The sequence below is a fragment of the Macaca thibetana genome, chromosome X (assembly GCF_024542745.1).
Source record: "Macaca thibetana thibetana isolate TM-01 chromosome X, ASM2454274v1, whole genome shotgun sequence".
Lineage (NCBI taxonomy): Eukaryota > Metazoa > Chordata > Mammalia > Primates > Cercopithecidae > Macaca > Macaca thibetana.
In genome coordinates this window covers 21486921-21506706 of record NC_065598.1, presented here as the reverse complement: position 1 = coordinate 21506706, position 19786 = coordinate 21486921, and the positions used below count along the sequence as shown (strand labels likewise).

The 19786-nt window shown below is 40.7% G+C and overlaps 2 protein-coding genes across 6 annotated transcripts in view; both read right to left on the bottom strand.

Moving 5' to 3' along the window:
* The window catches only part of MBTPS2 (membrane bound transcription factor peptidase, site 2), a 58426-nt gene extending 50550 nt beyond the window's left edge, over nt 1-7876 (bottom strand). For 4 of the 5 annotated variants that reach the window (XR_007722379.1, XM_050775123.1, XM_050775125.1 and 1 more), the window contains exons 1-3: nt 7611-7825; nt 4095-4243; nt 1697-1913 (exon numbers count right to left, since the gene is read on the bottom strand). Coding sequence is in view for 4 of the 5 variants with exons in the window: in XM_050775123.1 (XP_050631080.1) it covers nt 1697-1913; nt 4095-4243; nt 7611-7685 (441 nt within the window). In the remaining variant the exon portion in view is untranslated. Of the gene's footprint in view, nt 1-1696; nt 1914-4094; nt 4244-7610 lie in introns of all 5 variants that reach the window. The other variant, XM_050775122.1, reaches the window with a different exon arrangement.
* Nucleotides 1-19786, bottom strand: part of SMS (spermine synthase) — an 863947-nt gene that overhangs the window by 149756 nt on the left and 694405 nt on the right. The window lies entirely within an intron of this gene.

Below are 19786 nucleotides of genomic sequence, written 5' to 3'. Positions count from 1 at the left end.
CCTGAGTCATCCTAAACTTTTCCTTCTCCCTCCAGTCTCACATTTAATTCATCACCAAGGTCTGAGAATTCCACTCCAAAAGGTCACTTCAATCTGTCCCCTTCATTCTCCTTGCCACTAATTTTAGATCTTTATCACTTCTAAAATAAATTACTGCTCTTAAATGATCTCCACATCTTCAGTCTAATGACTTTGGTCCATTTTGTATAGACTTGCTACCTACAGGTAAAATATAAACTTCATAACCTAGACCCTATCTGTATCTCCCACCTTATTTCCTGCACTATCCTGTTCTCTTGCCTCCAGTCCCACCTATCCTCCCACCATATACCTAGAGGTATAAAACTGTAAGTAAAATTATTTATAGTTCCTTGAAGAATTATCTACCTCTCTTAAAAGTAGAGCATAGGCCGGGCGCAGTGGCTCATGCCTGTAATCCCAGCCCTTTGGAAGGTGAAGGCAGGTGGATCACCTGAGGTCGGGAGTTCAAGACCAGCCTGATCAACATGGAGAAACCCCGTCTCTATTAAAAATACAACATTAGCTGGGCGTGGTGGCGCATGTCTGTAATCCCAGCTACTCGGGAGGCTGAGGCAGGAGAATCGCTCGAACCTGGGAGGCGGAGGTTGTGGTGAGCTGAGATCGTGCCACATTGCACTCCAGCCTGGGCAACAAGAGCAAAACTCCGTTTCAAATAATAATAATGATAATAATAATGGAGCATAATGTCCATAGGCTCTAAGATCAGTGATGATGGATCTACTAGTTATGAGTTGTGACCACAGGCAAGTGACTTAACATGTCTGTGCCTCGATTTTCTTATCTGTAAGGCAGGGAATGTTTGCTGAAGAAATAAATAATTTATTCTGAGGCCTCACCTGGTAAATCTTTTTAATCTCTAAGAAAGAGCTATGGCCATAGGAGAGATTATTGTTTTCTACAAATGACTTCTAAATCTTCCCAGTGACCCAGCCTAGTAGAGGCCACAAAGAGACAAGAAAAAAAAAAAAAAAACCAATCTGTTACTAATCCTTAGTCTACTCCATTAATAAGAACACGATTAAAAACAACATCCATGACTTATGGAAATGGGAACTATAAATGTAAAAATGTGAAATAAAAGTGAGCCAATGTAAAGCCCCCTTCCAAACTTTGGAGACATAAAATGATAAGGTATAGGTCTACACATGAGTTTTAAAGGAGTACAACTCAGCACATTATTCTTCATATTAAGAAATCACAGTGACGACTCAGAAAGGTCTTATATCTTTAATTAAACGGATATTATTGGTTAGGCTCTGAAGGCCATGAAAAGGAAAAGGAAACACTTTGCATAGAATTGGAATGCAATTTACTTATACATTATAGAGATCTTAAATCAGCATGCTTATTCTTTGAAAGTAACAATCATTTAACATCTTAAAAAGACATTCAGTCACATATCTGTGTAATTGCTGACAGTCTTAACGATGGTTCATTTGTTCTCTACTACCATTAATACTAAGCTACTACCAAATATTTCAACAATTCCTTGCTGTATTCTTATTAATTTTTTTGTGTAAGCAGGTAATTTGAAAATTATTAGACTTTTAATTTATTTCCATATTTATATTATGGATAGGAGTTACACTAGGTCAGAAGTGGTATCTTGCATCTCTATTTCGATAGTTATTTAAAGCAAAAAGACGATACTTACCACAACTTGTAACACCTGTTCATTGTGAAGCGAGGAGGAGGAAGAGGAAGATGATGAAGAAGAGGAAGAGGAAGAAGAGGAGGAAGAGGAAGAGGAGGAAGAATAAGAAGAGGGAGAGTCAGCCATCATTTGTGCCAAAGTCTGCATCAGCGTTTTTCCAAGGAGAAAAAATGAGCTAAACATGGCAATTACACCAAACACCATTCCAAAATTGAACCTGTCAAAAGGAAAAAAATCATGTTAATTTACAATTTCTCTCAATTCATGGACTAGCAAACTCACTGACCAGCCACATTTCATAGCTTTAAAATAATGGCTAAAAAATTTCAATAACTCTGCCTCTTTTTCCTACATGAACTTCAAATATTTGACTGAAGCATGAGCTTAGTTTAAGCAGTTTTATAATTTATAATTCTCTGATAACTAAAGAATCTGAATATCATTCCCAATGAAAAAGTTTGTTTCCTCTCATGCACTTGCTCATTTACATAATGTTGTTTTGATCTTGTCCTTATATCGTTATGAAAGCCCTTTTGACGTTATAGACATCCATCCTTTTTCATCTACCTCTTCTATTGTCTGCATTGTATTTCAGCTTTACTTTGTGATAAAATGAGCTTAAATATTAACATGGCACAATTTAATAATAGTTTCTTTTTTCTATTGTTTTAATAATTAGAAGCTACCCTTCTATAGTGGAGATAATCTGCCATGTTTTCTAACTTTGATAAGTTGTGTTTTTCAAGGAACTTGTTTACTTCATTAAAACCGTCAAATTTATAGGCATAGAATTTTCTTAATAGTCTTACTATGTTCCTTTTTTTTTTTTTTTGAGACGGTGTCTTGCTTTGTCACCCAGGCTGGAGTGCAGTGGCGTGATCTCGGCTCACTGCAAGCTCCGCCTCCTGGGTTCATGCCATTCTCCTGCCCCAGCCTCCTGAGTAGCTGGGACTACAGGCGCCCGCCACCACACCCGGCTCATTTTTTGTATTTTTAGTAGAGACGGGGTTTCACCGTGTTAGCCAGGATGGTCTCGATCTCCTGACCTCGTGATCCGCCCGCCTCGGCCCCCCAAAGTGCTGGGATTACAGGCGTGAGCCACCACGCCCGGCAGTCTTACTATGTTCTTAATGTCTATAGAATCTGTAGTAATGTCCTCTTTTCAATTCCGATTTTTCATTTTGAGACAGGGTCTCACTCTGTCACCCAGGCTAGAGTGCAGTGGCATGGTCACAGCTCATTGCAGCCTTGACCTCCCAGGGCTCAGGTGATCTTCCCAACTAGCTCCCAAGTAGCTGGGACTACAGACCCAAGCCACCACGCCTGGCTAAGTTTTATATTTTTTGTAGAGATGGGGTTTCACCATGTAGCCTCCCAAGTAGCTGGGACTACAGACCCAAGCCACCACGCCTGGCTAAGTTTTATATTTTTTGTAGAGATGGGGTTTCACCATGTTACCCAGGCTGGTCTCGAACTCCTGGGCTGAAGCATGGAATACTGTGCCTGGCCTCAATTCTCATTTTTAATTACTTATGTTTCTTTTTTCTTCATCAGTCATGGTAGGGATTTATCAATTAATATTTTCTATTTATTTATTTATTTAAGACAGGGTCTTGCTCTGTCACACAGGCTGTAGTGCAGTGGTGTGATCTTGGCTCTCTGCCAACCTCTGCCTCCTGAGTTCAAGTAATTCTTGTGCCTTGGCCTCCCGAGTAGCTGGGACCACAGACGTATGCCACCATGCCCAGCAATTTTTGTATTTTTAGTAGAGACAGGGTTTCACCATGTTGGCCAGGCTGGTCTTGAACTCCTGGCCTCAAGCAATCCACCTGCCTTGGCCTTCCAAAGTGCTGGGATTACAAGTGTGAGCCACTGCACCTGGCCCAATTAATATTTTCAAAGAACCAACTTTTGGCTTTGCTGATTTTCTCTATTGTGTATTTTCTGTTTCACTGATTTCTGTTCTTATCTTTATTATATCCTTTTTTCCACTTTGTATGCTTTGATCTGCTATTGCATTTTCTGCTAACTCTGATGATCTGATTGTTTACACTTAGCTCTAATCCATTTGGGGCTAAATTTTTAACAAAAAGAAATTTAGACCATGCCACCCCTGACCCTCACATTCGCTTATCTACAGAACCTGCCAGTATCTTGGGTGTCCCAGAGATCATTATAAAGCCCCTAATCATAAATTGCCATAAATGCCTCGATTTTTAATGTATGCAAGCCCCAATGATACGATCCCATAAGGTTATATAAAACCAGAAAGTTTTAATATTGTCAATATTTTAAAACTCAGAAAACTGCAAAGTGATGGAAATAGTTAATTTAACAAGCTGTCTGTAGTGATCACTTAATGATTAACTTAAACCAAACAAAAGAAGATGAAGAATACCATTGATAAAGCATCCTTGCTTTCCGCCGTCCCCAACTGTAAAAGGCACGATTGAAAATAGCAGTTTGCCATCTTATGTGGAAAGGGGAGATGCTCAATCCGTTGTTTTCCAGCCAGTCTTCATAAGAATGTTTAAAATAGACAGATGACTAAGAGAGAAAGAAAAGTTCTTAATCACTCAATTTTGAAGAACAATTTATAATGTGTAAGAAAATAACACAAAGTATTTTCTAGAGGAAATCAAGATGCTGACTGCCCAAATGTTTATAATCTTGAAGCTTTATGTTTATTCTTCAGAATATTAAAGGTCACAGACCTAACTGGTCTACTGAGATTAGGGTCTGGTAAACTATGGGCAGCAGGCCAAATCCAAACTACAGACTGTTTTCACACAACTTGTGAGCTAAGAATAGTTTTCATTTTTAAGGGATTATAAAAATACAATAAAAACCAAAAATATGCGACAGAGACCCTGTGTGACCCAAAAAGCCTAAAATACTTACTACCAAGCCCTTTACAAAAAGTTTGCTGACCCCTGCTTAGAACAGTGTTGTCCAATAGAAATATAATGTGAGCCACAAATGTAAGCCACATATATAACTTTAAATTTTCTAACAGCCAAATTTTAAATATTAATTTTCATATACTTTTACCCCAAAATCCAAGATATTTCAACATGTAATCAACATATACTATTGTTGAGATACTTTACTTTTTGGGGGGTACTAATTCGTTGAATTTCAACATCAACTTTATACCTACAGCACATCTCAGTTTGGACTAGCTCTGATCAAAGGCTCAATAACCACATGTAGCTAATATCTGCCATATTGGACAGCACTGGTCTAGAAGCCTTGTGTTATAATTAAAAAAAAAAAACCCCAACCAATCCAAGAGAAGGGACAGTTGCAATCAGGGCTTGCTTTCTTCTTCTGAGCAACAACCCTAAGAAGTTAGGCCAACTTTGATCATGTAAAAAGTAAAAAACTTATCTAAAACCATCTTGGGCTTAGTAATGTCCCTTAAATTCTCTGGGGTTGTGGGAATAGCTGCTTATACACAGCCCCAACAAGAGTTTTACCTTTAGGGAAGTTTGAAGTCCTTGACTAATATAGGATTTTGGATGACATAAGGCTGTGTTATATACCTGACTCAGTTACAGTAAGTACAGTAAGTATTGTCATATTGATGCCCACCCATGTGAGAAACTTATCTGTCCAAGAAGGAAATCTTAGCCCTATCATAGTCTTAAAAAATGATCATAGTCTAAATATAGGTAGCTGTTTGCTTTGGATCTGTAATGTTATCTGCTCCCAGTCTTCCGGTAGTTAAATTTTAAGTCTGCTTGTTTTCCAAGACTTGGAAAAGGAGTGACACACTTCTCCAACAGATGTCTATGCAGAAATCCTAGAAAAACCGAGGATGGATCAGCAGACCAAGCTGGAAGCAGAGAAACTAAAGGTGCAGGCTCCTAAAAGTTGAGGTCTCTCCATTTCCCAGGCAGATATTCTGAGTGGGTGTTAGGTCTTTTGCTCAGAGGATGGTGCACTCTTAAGGAGCTAGGGGTTGTCACTGAAACCAGTGACATCTTGGTCACCTCACTCGTGACTAGGGGCTGTAAAAGTTCTTTTTATTTTAGATTTTTTTTTCCACATATGCAACATGAAGAAATCATGTGGCTTTGTGTGTGTGTCTTACTATGTTACTCAGGCTGGCCTGGAACTCCTGGCCTCAAGCTATCCTCCCGCCTCTTCTTCCCAAGTAGCTGAGACTACAGGCTGCACCACCATACCTGGCTCATGTGGCTTTTTCAAACAACAAAATCACTGTGGCCCGTATTGCTTATGACATGTTAACCACTATGCCAAGTACTTTAAATCAGTGCTTTTTCTTTTTTTTTTGAGACAGGGTCTTGCTCTGTCACCCAGGCCAAAGTGTAGTGGCATGATCTTGGTTCACTGTAACCCCTGACTCTCAGACTCAAGCAATCCTCCTACCTCAGCCTCCAGAGTAGCTGGGACTACAGGCATGCACCACCATGGTTGGCTAGCTTTTACATTTTTTGTAGAGATAAAGTCTCACTATATTGCCCAGGCTGGTCTCGAACTCCTGGACTCAGGTAATCCTCCCACCTCAGCCTCCTTCAAAGTGCTGGGATTACAGGTGTGAGCCACTGTGACTGGCCACATCAGTGCTTTTCAAACACAAACAGGTACAGAGGAGCCACCTGGGATCTTGCTAAGATGCAGATTCTGATTCCCTAGGTCGGGGTGAGGCCTGGGATTCTGCATTTCTAACAAGCTCCCAAATGATGCAAATGCTACTGGTCCTTGAACCTCAAGTTGAGGAGCGAGACTTTATGTGGATACACTAATGTAATTCTCTCTGTAATCTTAGGAGATCCTTACTATTATCTCTATTTAAAGACGAGAAACCAAGGCACAGATAGCAATTTTCCCAAGGTCACATTGGCTAGAAGCCCAACCCTGGATCTAAGGACTACACTATATAACCTCCTGCACTTTACGAGTTTAAATGATAGAAAGAAGGAAAAGTCTCATTTCATTTTATTGTTAAAGCTAAAACACGCAATACTATGGTTTTCTATTTTAAATGGTATTCATAACATGAAGGTTTTGCTATTCATAACTGGAATTTGTATTAAACATTTGAGAATTTATATGATCTTATTCCACATACACAATTACTCTCCCGCATCCCCTACCCCCCCAATACTCAATTTCAAAAGCTTGCCTGAAGCATGTGGTCAGACAACTCTTCCTGATTTTCTGCTACCCTTCTCAAATAACTGGAAAATGGACCGTGCACCTAGGTATCTGGTTAGTGTGAAGAAGTGGGGTGCAGGGTGCAAGTCAGAATTCAAGTAGTCAGAAACTGGTTATGTAAATCCTTGCTATTTGAGTGTGCTACTCTGAAGTACACTCTGTGATCTGGCAGTATCAGCAGCACTTGGGAAGTGGTTAGAAATGCAGAATTTTAGGCCTTGCCGCAGACCTGCTGAATCGGAATCTGCATTTTGACCGCAACAGCAGACGATCATATGCATTTAAAAATTTGAGACTACTGATCTAAATCACGACTTGATTTAGATTCATTCCAATATCTGAGTCTCTAGAGCGTCTTGACCTTAAAAACAGTAAGGGAAAGCACTGTCTTTACTAAGCAGACGTTTTCTTTTCCTCCCTGCTGCACTGCAGCGGCTGGGTCTGGCAGGGCCCCGGCCCTCCCGATCCCACCACTGGCGCCTCCCAGGCAGGACCCGAAGGCTGAAGGGCCTGCACTGTCCCGCACTGCGACGGTGGCAGCCGCGCAGGCCGCCACACCCCTCCCGCGGCCGGCAATGCTTTATTTACTCCACCGGGCCGATCCACCACGCGGACTGTCGCACGTGGGCACCGTCCAGCCCGGGAGGCGCGAGGCAGGGGAAGAGAAAAGAAGGCCTTGCGCTCCGGCCATGGGCACCGCGGGCTTGGACCTTAGGCCCAAGGCCCTCACCTTCAGCACCAAGTCGGTCAGGTAGACGACAGTCCAGCCACCCACCACCACCACCACCAACGACACCGGAATCATGGCGGCGGCGGCGGCAGAGGAGGGAAGGCGAGCCCCGGCGTCCTCCTCCCTGCACCGCAAACAGCTGACCGCGCGCGCCTTACAGCCCCAGCATCCGCTCAGGAACCAAGCTACCGCCGGCTCCTTCCCTGCGGTGGCACAGTTTCCCACCGGACTCTTCCAGTGGGGACATACAGGAGGATTTGCTAGTACCGGAAATGGCGCGGGGGCTTATTTTTGTGGGCGCTCGGGCGCCGCCGTCCTGGCAGTAGTTCGAACTCGGCGTCTAGTCTTGTAGCGATTTCTTAGGCTTTGGCCCTCCCTGCTGTCTACTCTCCATTTTCGCCAGTTCTGATCAGGAGTTTGCTGTTTCTTTTAACCTATGAGGATTTGGGGTCGTCTAAAGTAATCGTCTCTCCCTACCCGACCCTGTCATACATATGCAGATTTAATTATGCAGATTATCCTTTTTACTGAATTGTAAATTTACATATAATGAAATCATACATACAGAGCTCAATTGTCCATTTCTGTGATTTTTGAGATATATATATATATATATATATATATATCCGTGTACCCTAATCAAAATAGAGAAAATTTCCCTCTGAGGAATTTCCTTCTTGCGTCCCTTCCTAGTCAATAGCCCCTCCCCCTGTTCTGATTATTTTTAACTTTATGTAAATAGAATGCAATAAGTAATCTTTGTGTCTGGCTTGTTTCGTTCAACATGCTTTTTGAAATTTATCCATGATGATTAAATTAGGCTCTTTTTTCAAACTTTTCCATTATAATATTTGAGATGGTACTATGGTTAAAAATCAGAACTCTGAACACCTACACATTTTAATGTTGATGTATACCTGATTATATATTGAACTAGAGCAGAGGTTCTCAACCTTACCTGCACTTTAGGATCACCAAGGTCTTTTAAAATTCCCGATGCCAGTTCTGTATCCTCGACCAATTAAATCAGATGCTCAGTGGGACCCAAGCATTTATACTTTTTAAACCCCTCAAGTCATTGCACTGTACAGCCAAGGTTGAGAACCACTGAACTAGATAATCTCTAAGAGGAAAGAAAACTATTTATTATTATTTTTTTTAACATTCTATTAATGTGCATCTTTAAAAGTTATTTGTTTCAGTTTTTCTGGAAAAGCATCATTAGCTATACTAATGCTAATACCAAAATATTGAGAACATAATACTATCTCAAGAACAAGTATCCCAAATAAAAATGTATCCTCAACACCCTTCCAAGTGAAAATATAGAATAATACCAGAAACCTATATTAAAAATATTGCTACTAATTTGCCTCATTCTCTCTGCTTTTCCTAAAGTTTTACTCACTTAGGGACATGTTTCTCCAGCTTCAAGACAGCTTATGACTGTTTTACATATCTTTGCCTATTTGCGTGTATATGTGTTGTTATAAATGATTTCAGTTTTCTTTGGACATAGCTGGGTGTAAATTATAAAAGTTTGTATTCAACCACCCTGTTACTGCACAGTTTTCCAAATACAAGTATCCCAAAAGACTTAGTGCTGTTTTAAGCTTTAATAATTTCTGAAGTATTAATGCTACAAACTTGCAAAAAGTCACTTGAAGGTTTATTTAAATTTCTTAAATGCTTATTTTATTTTGTGAATTTTGAACATTTTTAAATTTTTCAGTCCCTTTAGCAGGAGATGGCAAACATTGACTGCAACAAAAAAGTAAAACACATTTACTGTTCAAAAATTCACAAACCAAATAGGCAGTTAAATAATTTTATAGTTAATACAGTTAAATAATTTTACTTTCAAATGATGTATAAATTCATAGAATTTATACTACTGAAGTTATTAAAAGCTTAATACTATACTGAGACTTTTTTTTTTCTTTTTTGAGACGTAGTCTCGCTCTTGTCATCCAGGCTGGAGTGCAGTGGTACGATCTTGGCTCACTGCAACCTCCGTCTCCTGGGCTCAAGCAATTCTCCTGCCTCAGCCTCCTGAGTAGCTGGGATTACGGGCGCCCACCAGTACTCCCAGCTAATTTTTGTATTTTTAGTAGAGACGAGGTTTCACCATGTTGGCCAGGCTGGTCTCAACCTCTTGACCTCAGGTGATCTGCCGGCCTCTGCCTCCCAAAGTGCTGGGATTACAGGTGTGAGCCATCATGCCTGGCCATATACTGAGACTATTGATACACTATTGTGTTTGATCTGACCTTTGTCTGTTCTTATACAATGACTCTATAGTTTTTAACAATATTCTTCCCTGAGAGCAGAATATTAACTTAAGAACTGAAATGTCTTCTCTTTTGTTAGCCTGCAGCCTTGTCTGGACCACTTACTGGGACAAGTACCAGCTACCATGTGGCTATCTGATAGCCCAAAGTACATAGGAAATGAATTGGTTGTGCTTTTCTGTTTCCAGCCTAAAAATTTAGTTATTCAACTGACTTGGTGTTTTCATCAGGGACTCAGCAGTCAAAACAAAGCACTGAATTGAATCCTGCTGGTTGCTGAAATTTAGCAGTAGTGGAAGCCAGCTGGTGGCAGCAGACGAGACAAGATGGAGGATGCAAGGGGCAGCAAAAAATGCCTGAATTCTAGAAGATCAAGGTATTTTTCCGTAGAATAAATTTGTGATTTAATTTACAAATTGTTTCAGGTTTCTGTGACCTATGTATTTTAAATAAAGGACACATAACCAAGATTGAATTTATATCATTTGTATATATATTATTTTTAGAGGGGCACGGAATATATATATTGACTGAATGCAAAGCAGCTGCATGTTAAAAGTCAATATTTGGCTGAAGCAGAATATCACCATTATATAATAAACTTCAGTGATAAAAAATACATGAAATATAACATTTAAAAATTAAATGTTTATATTAGTTTTCTTGAAAATATTACTATTCAGTCATTACACAATGTATACATATTTCAAAATAACATGTACATGATAAATATATACAATTTTTATTTTTCAATTATCAAGTATTGCTATTTAAATTTTTAAAGTTTGACATGGCATTCAGAATTACGTATTTCTCATCAATGTGAGCAGATAGTTTGCTTCTGGGATCATTATAGTCTACATTTATGACATTAACTTGCAGCAGTCAGGATAACCTAGCTTATGCTTTGGAAACCAACCCTAAAATCCAAAGGCTTAAAACAACAAAGATTTATTTTTTGTGTGTGCTAGTTGGCAGGATATGCAGGTAGGAGGGTGGCAGGCTGATGGAAACTCCACCATTTTATCATGTCCACATCACAAGATGACGCTTAAGGTTCACCAAGGCAGGGAAAGAAGTGAACTAGGGAGTCTACCACTGGCAGTGAAATGCTATAGCTCAGATATTCACATGTTACTTCTATTCATGTTTCATTATCAAAACTAGTCAAATAGCTGCGCCTAACTAAAAAGGGCAGGGAAAGTGTAATCCCCTGTATACCTGGAAGTAGAGAAGAACATGCCTGGAAGTAAACAGTTGTGAACCTAAAAGTATCTGAGACAGGTCTCAATTAACTTAGAAAGTTTGTTTTGTCAAGGTTAAGGACACACCTGTGACACAGCCTCAGGAGGTCCTGACGACGCCTGCCTAGGCGTCATAGGTAGGTAAGAGACCAAAGGTTGCATTCTCTGGGGTCTTTGATCAGCCTTTTGCTGAATACACGATTTACACGTTGCAGGGGGTAGAGAAATAGTCACTTATGCCTTAGTCTGATTCAGTGACTTTTGCATTTTTACATAAACAAAGGAAGCAATCCAGCCAGGTGGGGTGGCTCACGGCTGTAATCCTAGCAGTTTGAGAGGCCGAGGCAGGTGGATCACCTGAAGTCATGAGTTTGAGACCAGGCTGGCCAACATGGCAAAACCCCATCTCTACTAAAAATACAAAAACTAGCCGGGCATGGTGGCAGGCGCCTATAATCCCAGCTACTCAGGAGGCTGAGGCAGGAGAATCACTTGAACCCAGCGTAGGGGTGGGATGGGAGGCGGAGGCTGCAGTGAGCCGAGATCGTGCCACTTGACTCCAGCCTGGGCAAAAGAGCAAAACTCCATCTTAAAACAAAACACAAAAAAACAAAGGAAGCAATCAGATAAACATTTGTCTTAGGTGAGTAGCAGAATGACTTTGAGTTCTGTCTTTTTTGTCCTGTACCTGTGAAGATAAGCTATCAATTTATATTACCGGGGTAAAATTCAACAGAACTGTTTCAGGGAAATTCCTTGTTGGCCTGTTGTGAGGGACATATGTAGCTTTTAAAAAAACATCTATGTAGCTATCTTATTTAGGACTAAAATGGGAGGCAGGTTTACCTGATGCATTTCCCAGCTTGACTTTTCCCTTTGGCTTTGTGATTTTGGGGTCCCAAGATTTATTCTCTCTCTCTCTCTCTCTCTCTCTCTCTCTCTCTCTTGAGACAGGGTCTTGTTTTTTTTACCCAGGCTGGAGTGCAGTGGCGCTATCACAACTCACTTCAGCCTTAACCTTCTGGGCAAGTGATCCTCCCAACTCAGCTTCTGAAGTAGCTGGGACCACAGGTGCGTGCCACCATGTCTGGCTATTTTTTTTTTGAGATGGAGTCTCACTCTGTCGCCCAGGCTGGAGTGCAGTGGCCGGATCTCAGCTCACTGCAAACTCCGCCCCCGGGTTTACGCCATTCTCCTGCCTCAGCTTCCCGAGTAGCTGGGACTACAGGCGCCTGCTACCTCCCCGGCTAGTTTTTTGTATTTTTTAGTAGAGACAGGGTTTCACCGGGTTAGCCAGATGGTCTCGATCTCCTGACCTCATGATCCGCCCGTCTCGGCCTCCAAAAGTGCTGGGATTACAGGCTTGAGCCACCGCGCCCAGCCAACTAATTTTTTAAAAATGTTTTTGTCGAGATGAGGGCCTCGTTTGTTGCTCAGGATGGTCTCAAACTCCTGGACTCAAGCAATCCTCCCACCTTGGCCTCCCAAAGTACTGGGATTTACAGGTGTGAGCCACTGTGCCTAACCTTAATGCCAGTGTTATGTACCACATAAATAGATGTTCACTTTCACCTAAAGAGGGTAGAGTAGCAGATGTTTGGTTAGCTCTGCCATTATGGGATACTGCTAGTGTTGATGTTGCCACAAAATTATTAAGCTTTCCTTTCTGTTTAATAGGAACTGAGTAGGGTAAAAATTCATCTCCATTAAAATCTTAGTCTTGTGATTGCCAGTGATGGTGCAGTTTGATTGGAGTAGTTCTACAAATGGAAGCTTTGAGTGCCAAATGGAGAATCTATTTTCTGAATCTTTTCAGAAAGTATTGTTCTCACTTTCTGTATTTTTGTTTTTGTCTGCACATGGTGCTTTTACACAGTCACTTGAAAAAATGTGTCCTTAAACCTTGAGTCTATCAATATAGCAATGGAGCAATATAATTGGCTTTCAAGAAACCAGTCTTCTCAGGCTTTCCATCTGCATTTCAGTTTCATATCATACACACCAGTATAAGCATCTTCCTGGAGTAGATAAGGGAATTTTTTCAGCAGCTATCATATGAGAAATATTTGCACTCTGAAAGCATTGGCTTGGTTATTTACTTTCTCTTCAGGTTCCAGTAAGCAAACTACTTTCTCTGCAAGCATTTTTAATAAGTTAAAATAAATTTTCATCTAAAAAGTATATTGTTTTTATTTCATTCAACATGGCTTTTAAACATGTAGTAGCTGCTATTCCATCTTCTTTAAATATCTTGTTAAATATATGACACGGCCATTCCAAAATCTCTGGACATCATATATTTTGTCTTGACTGAGGTATGATGAAGTGGCCTACTAACTTTCTGCTTATAGACAGTTATAATTGCTTTCTGATTGCAGTACTAAAGGGTATGTGAACAAAACATTGTATGCTTGTGGTTCCTAAATCAGCCTAAGATATTTACTATCTGGCCCTTCACTATGTTGGTTATATTGTTGATAACAACTGAATGACACTCTTCTTTACTGATTTCTATCCTATAAATAGTTCTTCAATCAGAATGTATTATATTAATAGCTGTATGAGACCTCAATGATCTCCCAACAATCAAGTAGAAGTAGAGTTGAATTCATCATTAATCTACCATGCTATTAAACTTAAATATGACTTGTAGTTGTTTCAGCATATCCAAATGTCTCGATGTCCAAGATAGAGTAGTCCATTTAATATTATCATAGCCATTCTGTACACAACAGAATACAATTCAAGAAAACGTTTTTTGATAATAAATTTTCTAGAAGGACCTCAAGTAGGATTCATAGCTTCAGCAAATCTCAAAAATCTTTCATGTTCACCTACTGAAAATAGTTCACAGTCTAGAGTAGGGACTGTCAAACTACTGCCTAAAGGCCAAATCTGTCCTTTTTAAAATTTTTTATTTTTGAGATAGGGTCTTGCTCTGTTGCCCAGGTTGGAGTACAGTGGCACGGCAACGGCCCACTGCAGACTTAAACTCCTGGGCTCAAGCAGCCCTCCCACTTCAACCTCCCTAGTAGCTGGGACCACAGGTGCATGCCACTGATATGGGAGGGGGGCAGAGAAGTGCTGGGTAGAGAAGGGCGTGGTCCCTGGCTAGGGTTCCAACCCTGGGCCTGTGCCCACCGACCTAGGTGAGGACAGGCATTTCTGTTTTTGTGCCCAAATGTTGTCTTTCCCTAGACCACCCTGGCCCGCCACACCCCATCCTGTGCCTATAAAAACCCCCGAGACCCTAGCGGGCAGGCACACAAGCGGCTGGATGTCAAGAGGAACACATCTGTTGAAGAGCACACCAACAGGCACTGGCAGACGCCGGCAGGCCATTGACCAGCGGAAGGACGTGCAGTTTGGCCAGGGTGATCGGAGGAGAGTCGGGTCTGCTGAGCAGCCTGACTCCAGGGGAAAACCACCTTACCATTCCCCTTCCGGCTCCCCATCCATCTGCTGAGAGCTACTTCCACCATTCAATAAAACCTTGCATGCATTCTCCAAGCCCACGTGTGATCTGATTTTTCCCGTATACTCAGGCAAGAACCCCAGGATACAGAAAGCCCTTTGTCCTTGCGATAAGGCAGAGGGTCTAATTGAGCTGATAAACGCAAGCCGCCTACAGACAACACAACTAAAAGAGGACACGGTAACACACACCCACTGGGGCTTCAGAAGCTGTAAACATTCACCACTAGACGCTGCCGTGGGGTAGGAGCCCCACAACCTGCCCGACTGTAAGCTCCCCTAGAGGTTTGAGCAGTGGGGCACTGAAGAAGTGAGCCACTCCCCGGTCGCATGCCCTGCGAGGGGAACAAGGGAACTTTTCCCGCTTCACCACTATGCCTGGCTAATTAAATAATATATATTTTTGTAGAGACGGGGTCTCATTATGTTGCCCAGGCTAGTCTCACAGTGATTCTCCCGCCTCAGCCTCTCAAAGTGTTGAGATTACAGGCATGAGCCACAGCTCCTGGCTGAGCCTGTTTTGTAAGTAAAGTTTTATTGGAACACAGCCGTGCTAATTTGTTGCATATTATCTACGGCACCTTTATATTACAACAGAGTTGGGTAGTTGTGATAAAGACCTTATGACCTGCAAAGCCTAGGATATTTAGTCTCTGGCCCTTAACAAAAAATTTGCCAACTCCTGGTCTATAGTAATAAGATCAATAAGCTTTTTCTTTAACTTTTAGCTTCCCTAGACATAACTATAAGGAATTCTCAAAGCCTTTTTTAAAAATTTATTATTTTTAAGTTTGATAAGTGAGAATAAAGTGTGCTTTGATACCTCATTTTGCTCTAACTATTTGACTCTTTTTGTATTTTACATTTATCATATCTAAATTGAAAATGGTTTATCAAGGATGTTTTTATTTATTTATTTATTTATTTATTTGAAATGGGGTCTCGCTCTGTCACCCAGACTGGAGTGCAGTGGCGTGATCTCGGCTCACTGCAACCTCTGCCTTCTGGGTTCAAGCGACTCTCGTGCCTCAGCCTCCAGAGTGGCTGGGATTACAGGCATGCGCCACCAAGCCTGGCTAACTTTTATATTTTTGCAGACATGGGGTTCCACCATGTTGGCCAGGCTGGTTTGGAATTCCTGACCTCAAGTGATCCGCCTGCCTCAGCCTTCCAAAGTTCTGGGATTACAGGCATGAGCCACTGCGCCTGGCCTCCAGGATTTTGAGATTCTTTGAGCAGGATTTTTGAGTTTTCCCTACTTGTGAAATTTTAAGGTGGCAAAGCTAAAATTCTGCTTTAAGTTTACCCTTGCAAGATGTGAAGAATTTCCTAATAATATTTTTTCTTGTTAGACTTATGGCCTAAGTGGAATTAAGAAACACAAAATTAAATATAGTTGTTTATTTGAGGGTTTTTTGCTGCAGCATAATGTAGCAAAAGCTGAGCAATGCAGGTTGTTAATAATTGGTTTTCTATGTCAATAGTATTAAAAATCATAATTATTGCAGCATTTTACTCTTCAGTACTGAGTATACTGAACCAATGAATAACATTTTTTAATTCAAGTGATGGATATAAACATAGAAAGCTCATAAAGAAAAATTTCACTCCAAGTTATTTTTAGAATGCTTATGTATATTCAAAAGTAAATATTAAAGTATTTTCAATTCATCCAAGTGGCATACCTTATTCATATTACAGACATTGTTTCACTAATTAAATATGATAGTACCTACTCAATCATATGATAACTGGTTGTGCAACTTTTCAGGGATGCCAGAAATGATGTTGAAGTAGGCATCTGGCTAATTGGATTTCTAAAGGCAAGGCTGAGGGGGAAACTAAACCCCATATCCCAAGGCCAGGTCTTTTAGACCATGCTGAGTGAAATAATAGAGATTCACTAAACTTTGGTGATCTCTATTATTTAACTCAGCATGGTCTAAAATTGGTCAATACACTTAGCATTCTCTTGAATAGTATCAGGACCTTTGAAAGCTTTAATGATCATTACCCCACTCCCGACTTGCATGTCATTTTTTCCCTGGTATTTTGGTTCTCTGTTGATGTTATTTAAGCACATAAAAAGATATTTTTGTTGTTTATTAGAGGCAGTATTTCTTTAGATAACTGGATGCTTACTTTTTTATTTGTTATTTTATTTTATTTTTTTGCTCACCATTGCCTGGTAACATTTCAGGCCTTTCTTTTGGGACAATTTGTCTTTTTCCATAAGTATAGTTTTTAGTAATTGCTTTGGAGAGTCTCAGTTTGTGGAAAACACTTGGGTTTTGTCTGAAAAATATCTTGATTTCCCTCTTATTTGGAGATGATAGTTTCATAGAGTATGTACTTCTAGGCTGACAGTTGTTTTTAATCAGCACTTTGAGAATGGTACTTATTTTCTGGCTTCCACTGTTACTGTTAAGAAGTCCATCATCAATCCACCAGTCACTTCTTTTAGGCAGTCTGTCCTCTTTCTAATATTCTAAATTTGACTTCGATGTGTCTAGTTGTGGATTTCTTTTTATTCTTCCTGATTGGAATTGTTGGTATTTGAGTCACAGTCCAGGCAGGAAAAAGAAACTATGCTAGGTATTTTAAAATATTTTTGTATTTTATATAAAATTTTTATATAGAGGATTTTGTAAGGAAATTAGCTACATATATGTCAAAAGGTTGAAAGAGGAACAAAGGTGAGGTAGCCCAGAGATTAGAAAACACAGAAAGTAGCTATCACATCTCTAGGGCTCAAGGAATCAAAGAGAGTATGTTGCATTATCAGAATCTAGAAGGGAAGAGGAGGGACCACCATCTCCTCAACGGTTGGGCTACTGGGGCTGAATAGTTGGAGGAAGTGCTATTGCTGAGAGCTTAGAGCCAGAAGGAAAAGAGCAAAAAAGAGAGGGGAAGAACTACTGCTATTCCCCTTTCCTACCTTATGATCACTGACCAGTGCCTATTATTGGTGAAACCTTGGGGGAAGTCAGCCACTAACAGAGCCTGGAAAAGTGCTTTGAAGACATCCCATCCTATCATTATTTTGCAAGAAATAGGATGGATGTGGAGTTGAAAGCTAGATAAATAACCAGTGAAGTTTAGCTTCTGAATTTTAGGATTTGTTGTCTGCATCACGTATGGTAAATTTTCAGCCATTTTCTTTTTCTTTTTCAGAGACAGGGTCTAACATTGTCACCCAGGCTGGAGTGGTGCAATCATAGCTCATTGTAGCCTCAAACTCCTGGGTTCAAGCAATCCTCCTATCTTGGCCTCCTGAATAGCTAGAAGTACAGGCACATGCCACCATCCCTGGCTAGTTTTTTAAAAATTAATTTTTTTTTTTTTTTTAGAGACAGGGTCTTGCTATGTTGGCCAGGCTGGTCTCAAGTGATCCTCCATCCTTGGCCTCCCAAAGTACTGGGATTACAGATGTGAGCCACCATGCCCAGCTGTCATTCTCTTTGAATATTCTCACTTGCTTGTTCTTTAATTTCATTTTGAAAGTCCAATTAGATATAAGAGCTTCTCTATTTTTTGTGTCTTTTGCCCTCTCTTTGGAATTTCCATGTCTTTCCTTTGCTGCATTCTGAGTAATTTCTTGAAATCTATCTTTCAGTTTCTTAATTCTCACTTCAACTGTGTCTCATCTGCTGTTTTAACCAGGCTATTGATTTCTTTTTTTTTTGAGACAGAGTCTCACTCTGTCGCCCAGGCTGGAGTACAGTGGCGCCATCTTGGTTCACTGCAACCTCTGCCTCCCGGGTTAAAGCAATTCTCCTGTCTCAGCCTCCCGAGTAGTTGGGACTACAGGCTTGTGACACCATGCCCGGCTAAATTTTTGTATTTTTAGTAAAGATGGCATTTCGCCATGTTGGCCAGGCTGGTCTCAAACTCCTGACCTCGAGTGATCTGCCTGCCTCAGCCTGCCGAAGTGCTGGGATTACAGGCATGAGCCACCGTGCCCGGCCACCAGGCTATTGATTTGTAATTTCAACTATTTTATTTTTCATTTCTAGAAATTATATTTGGTTTCATTTCACTTGATCTTAGCCAAAAGGCTGAGAAGCAATATTGTTTTCATTTCAGAAATGATTTGCTATTTTTAAAAACCCTCTTGTTCCTCAGTCATATTTTCGATTCTACATATTAAACATCTTATTATATATTGTGTATCTGATAATTCCAGTGTCTGTAGTATCTGCAGGTATGGTTCTTTGTTTCTGCTAACTGTTGCTCATAGTGACTTATGTTTTTTTCTTTTCCATTGTGAACTTATGTTTATTGGACCCTCATGTGGTGGCGCAAGCACTTGATGCCTGGGCTTAAGGTAAGTTCCTCCAGAGATGATGATTGTTTGCTTTTGCCAAATACTTAGGGGCCTCACTAACCTGAGGTCACTTAAAGTAAATCATTCATGTGGGCTTTCTTTTTAGGTCACAGTTTTAGGTTCAGGATCAGAAGTGTGGTATACAGTTGTGACGGGCTGCTTCTGAAATGGCTCCTCGTGATCCTTGCTTCTTGTTATTCATGCCTTATGTAATCCACTCTCTGTGTGTGTGGACTGGACCAAGTGATATGCTTCTAACCAATAGAATATGGCAAAAGTGATAGGCTATTACTTCTGTGATTTGGTTATAAAAGACTGTGACTTCTGTCTTGCTTGCTCTCTCTCTCTGGCTTTCCTCGCTTGCTCTAATGAAGCAAGCTACTATGTTGTGAGCTGTTCTCTAGAGAGGCCCATGTGGCAAGGACCTGAAGGCAGCCTCTGGCCAACAGCCAGTGACAAACTGAGGCCCCTAAACCAATAGCCTGTGGTAAACTGAATCCTGCTCACAACCACATGAGTGAACTCAGAGGCAGGTCCTTCCCCAGTTGAGCCTTGGGATGACTGCCACTGCAGCCAACACCTTGACTTCCACCTTGTCAGAGGACCTGAGCCAGAAGACCTAGCTACACTGCGCAGGTTCCTGACCCACAGAAATGGTGAGATCATAAATGTTGTTATTTCAAGCCGCTAAGTTTTGGGAGTAATTTGTTATTCAACAGTGGATAACTAATACACCAATTGAGAGTGGCAATAAGCCCACTCTATTCTGTATAGGCTTAGCCGTATCTGCATCACTGTTTCCAGTTATGGCCATTATTCCTTAAGAGGAATACTGAATAC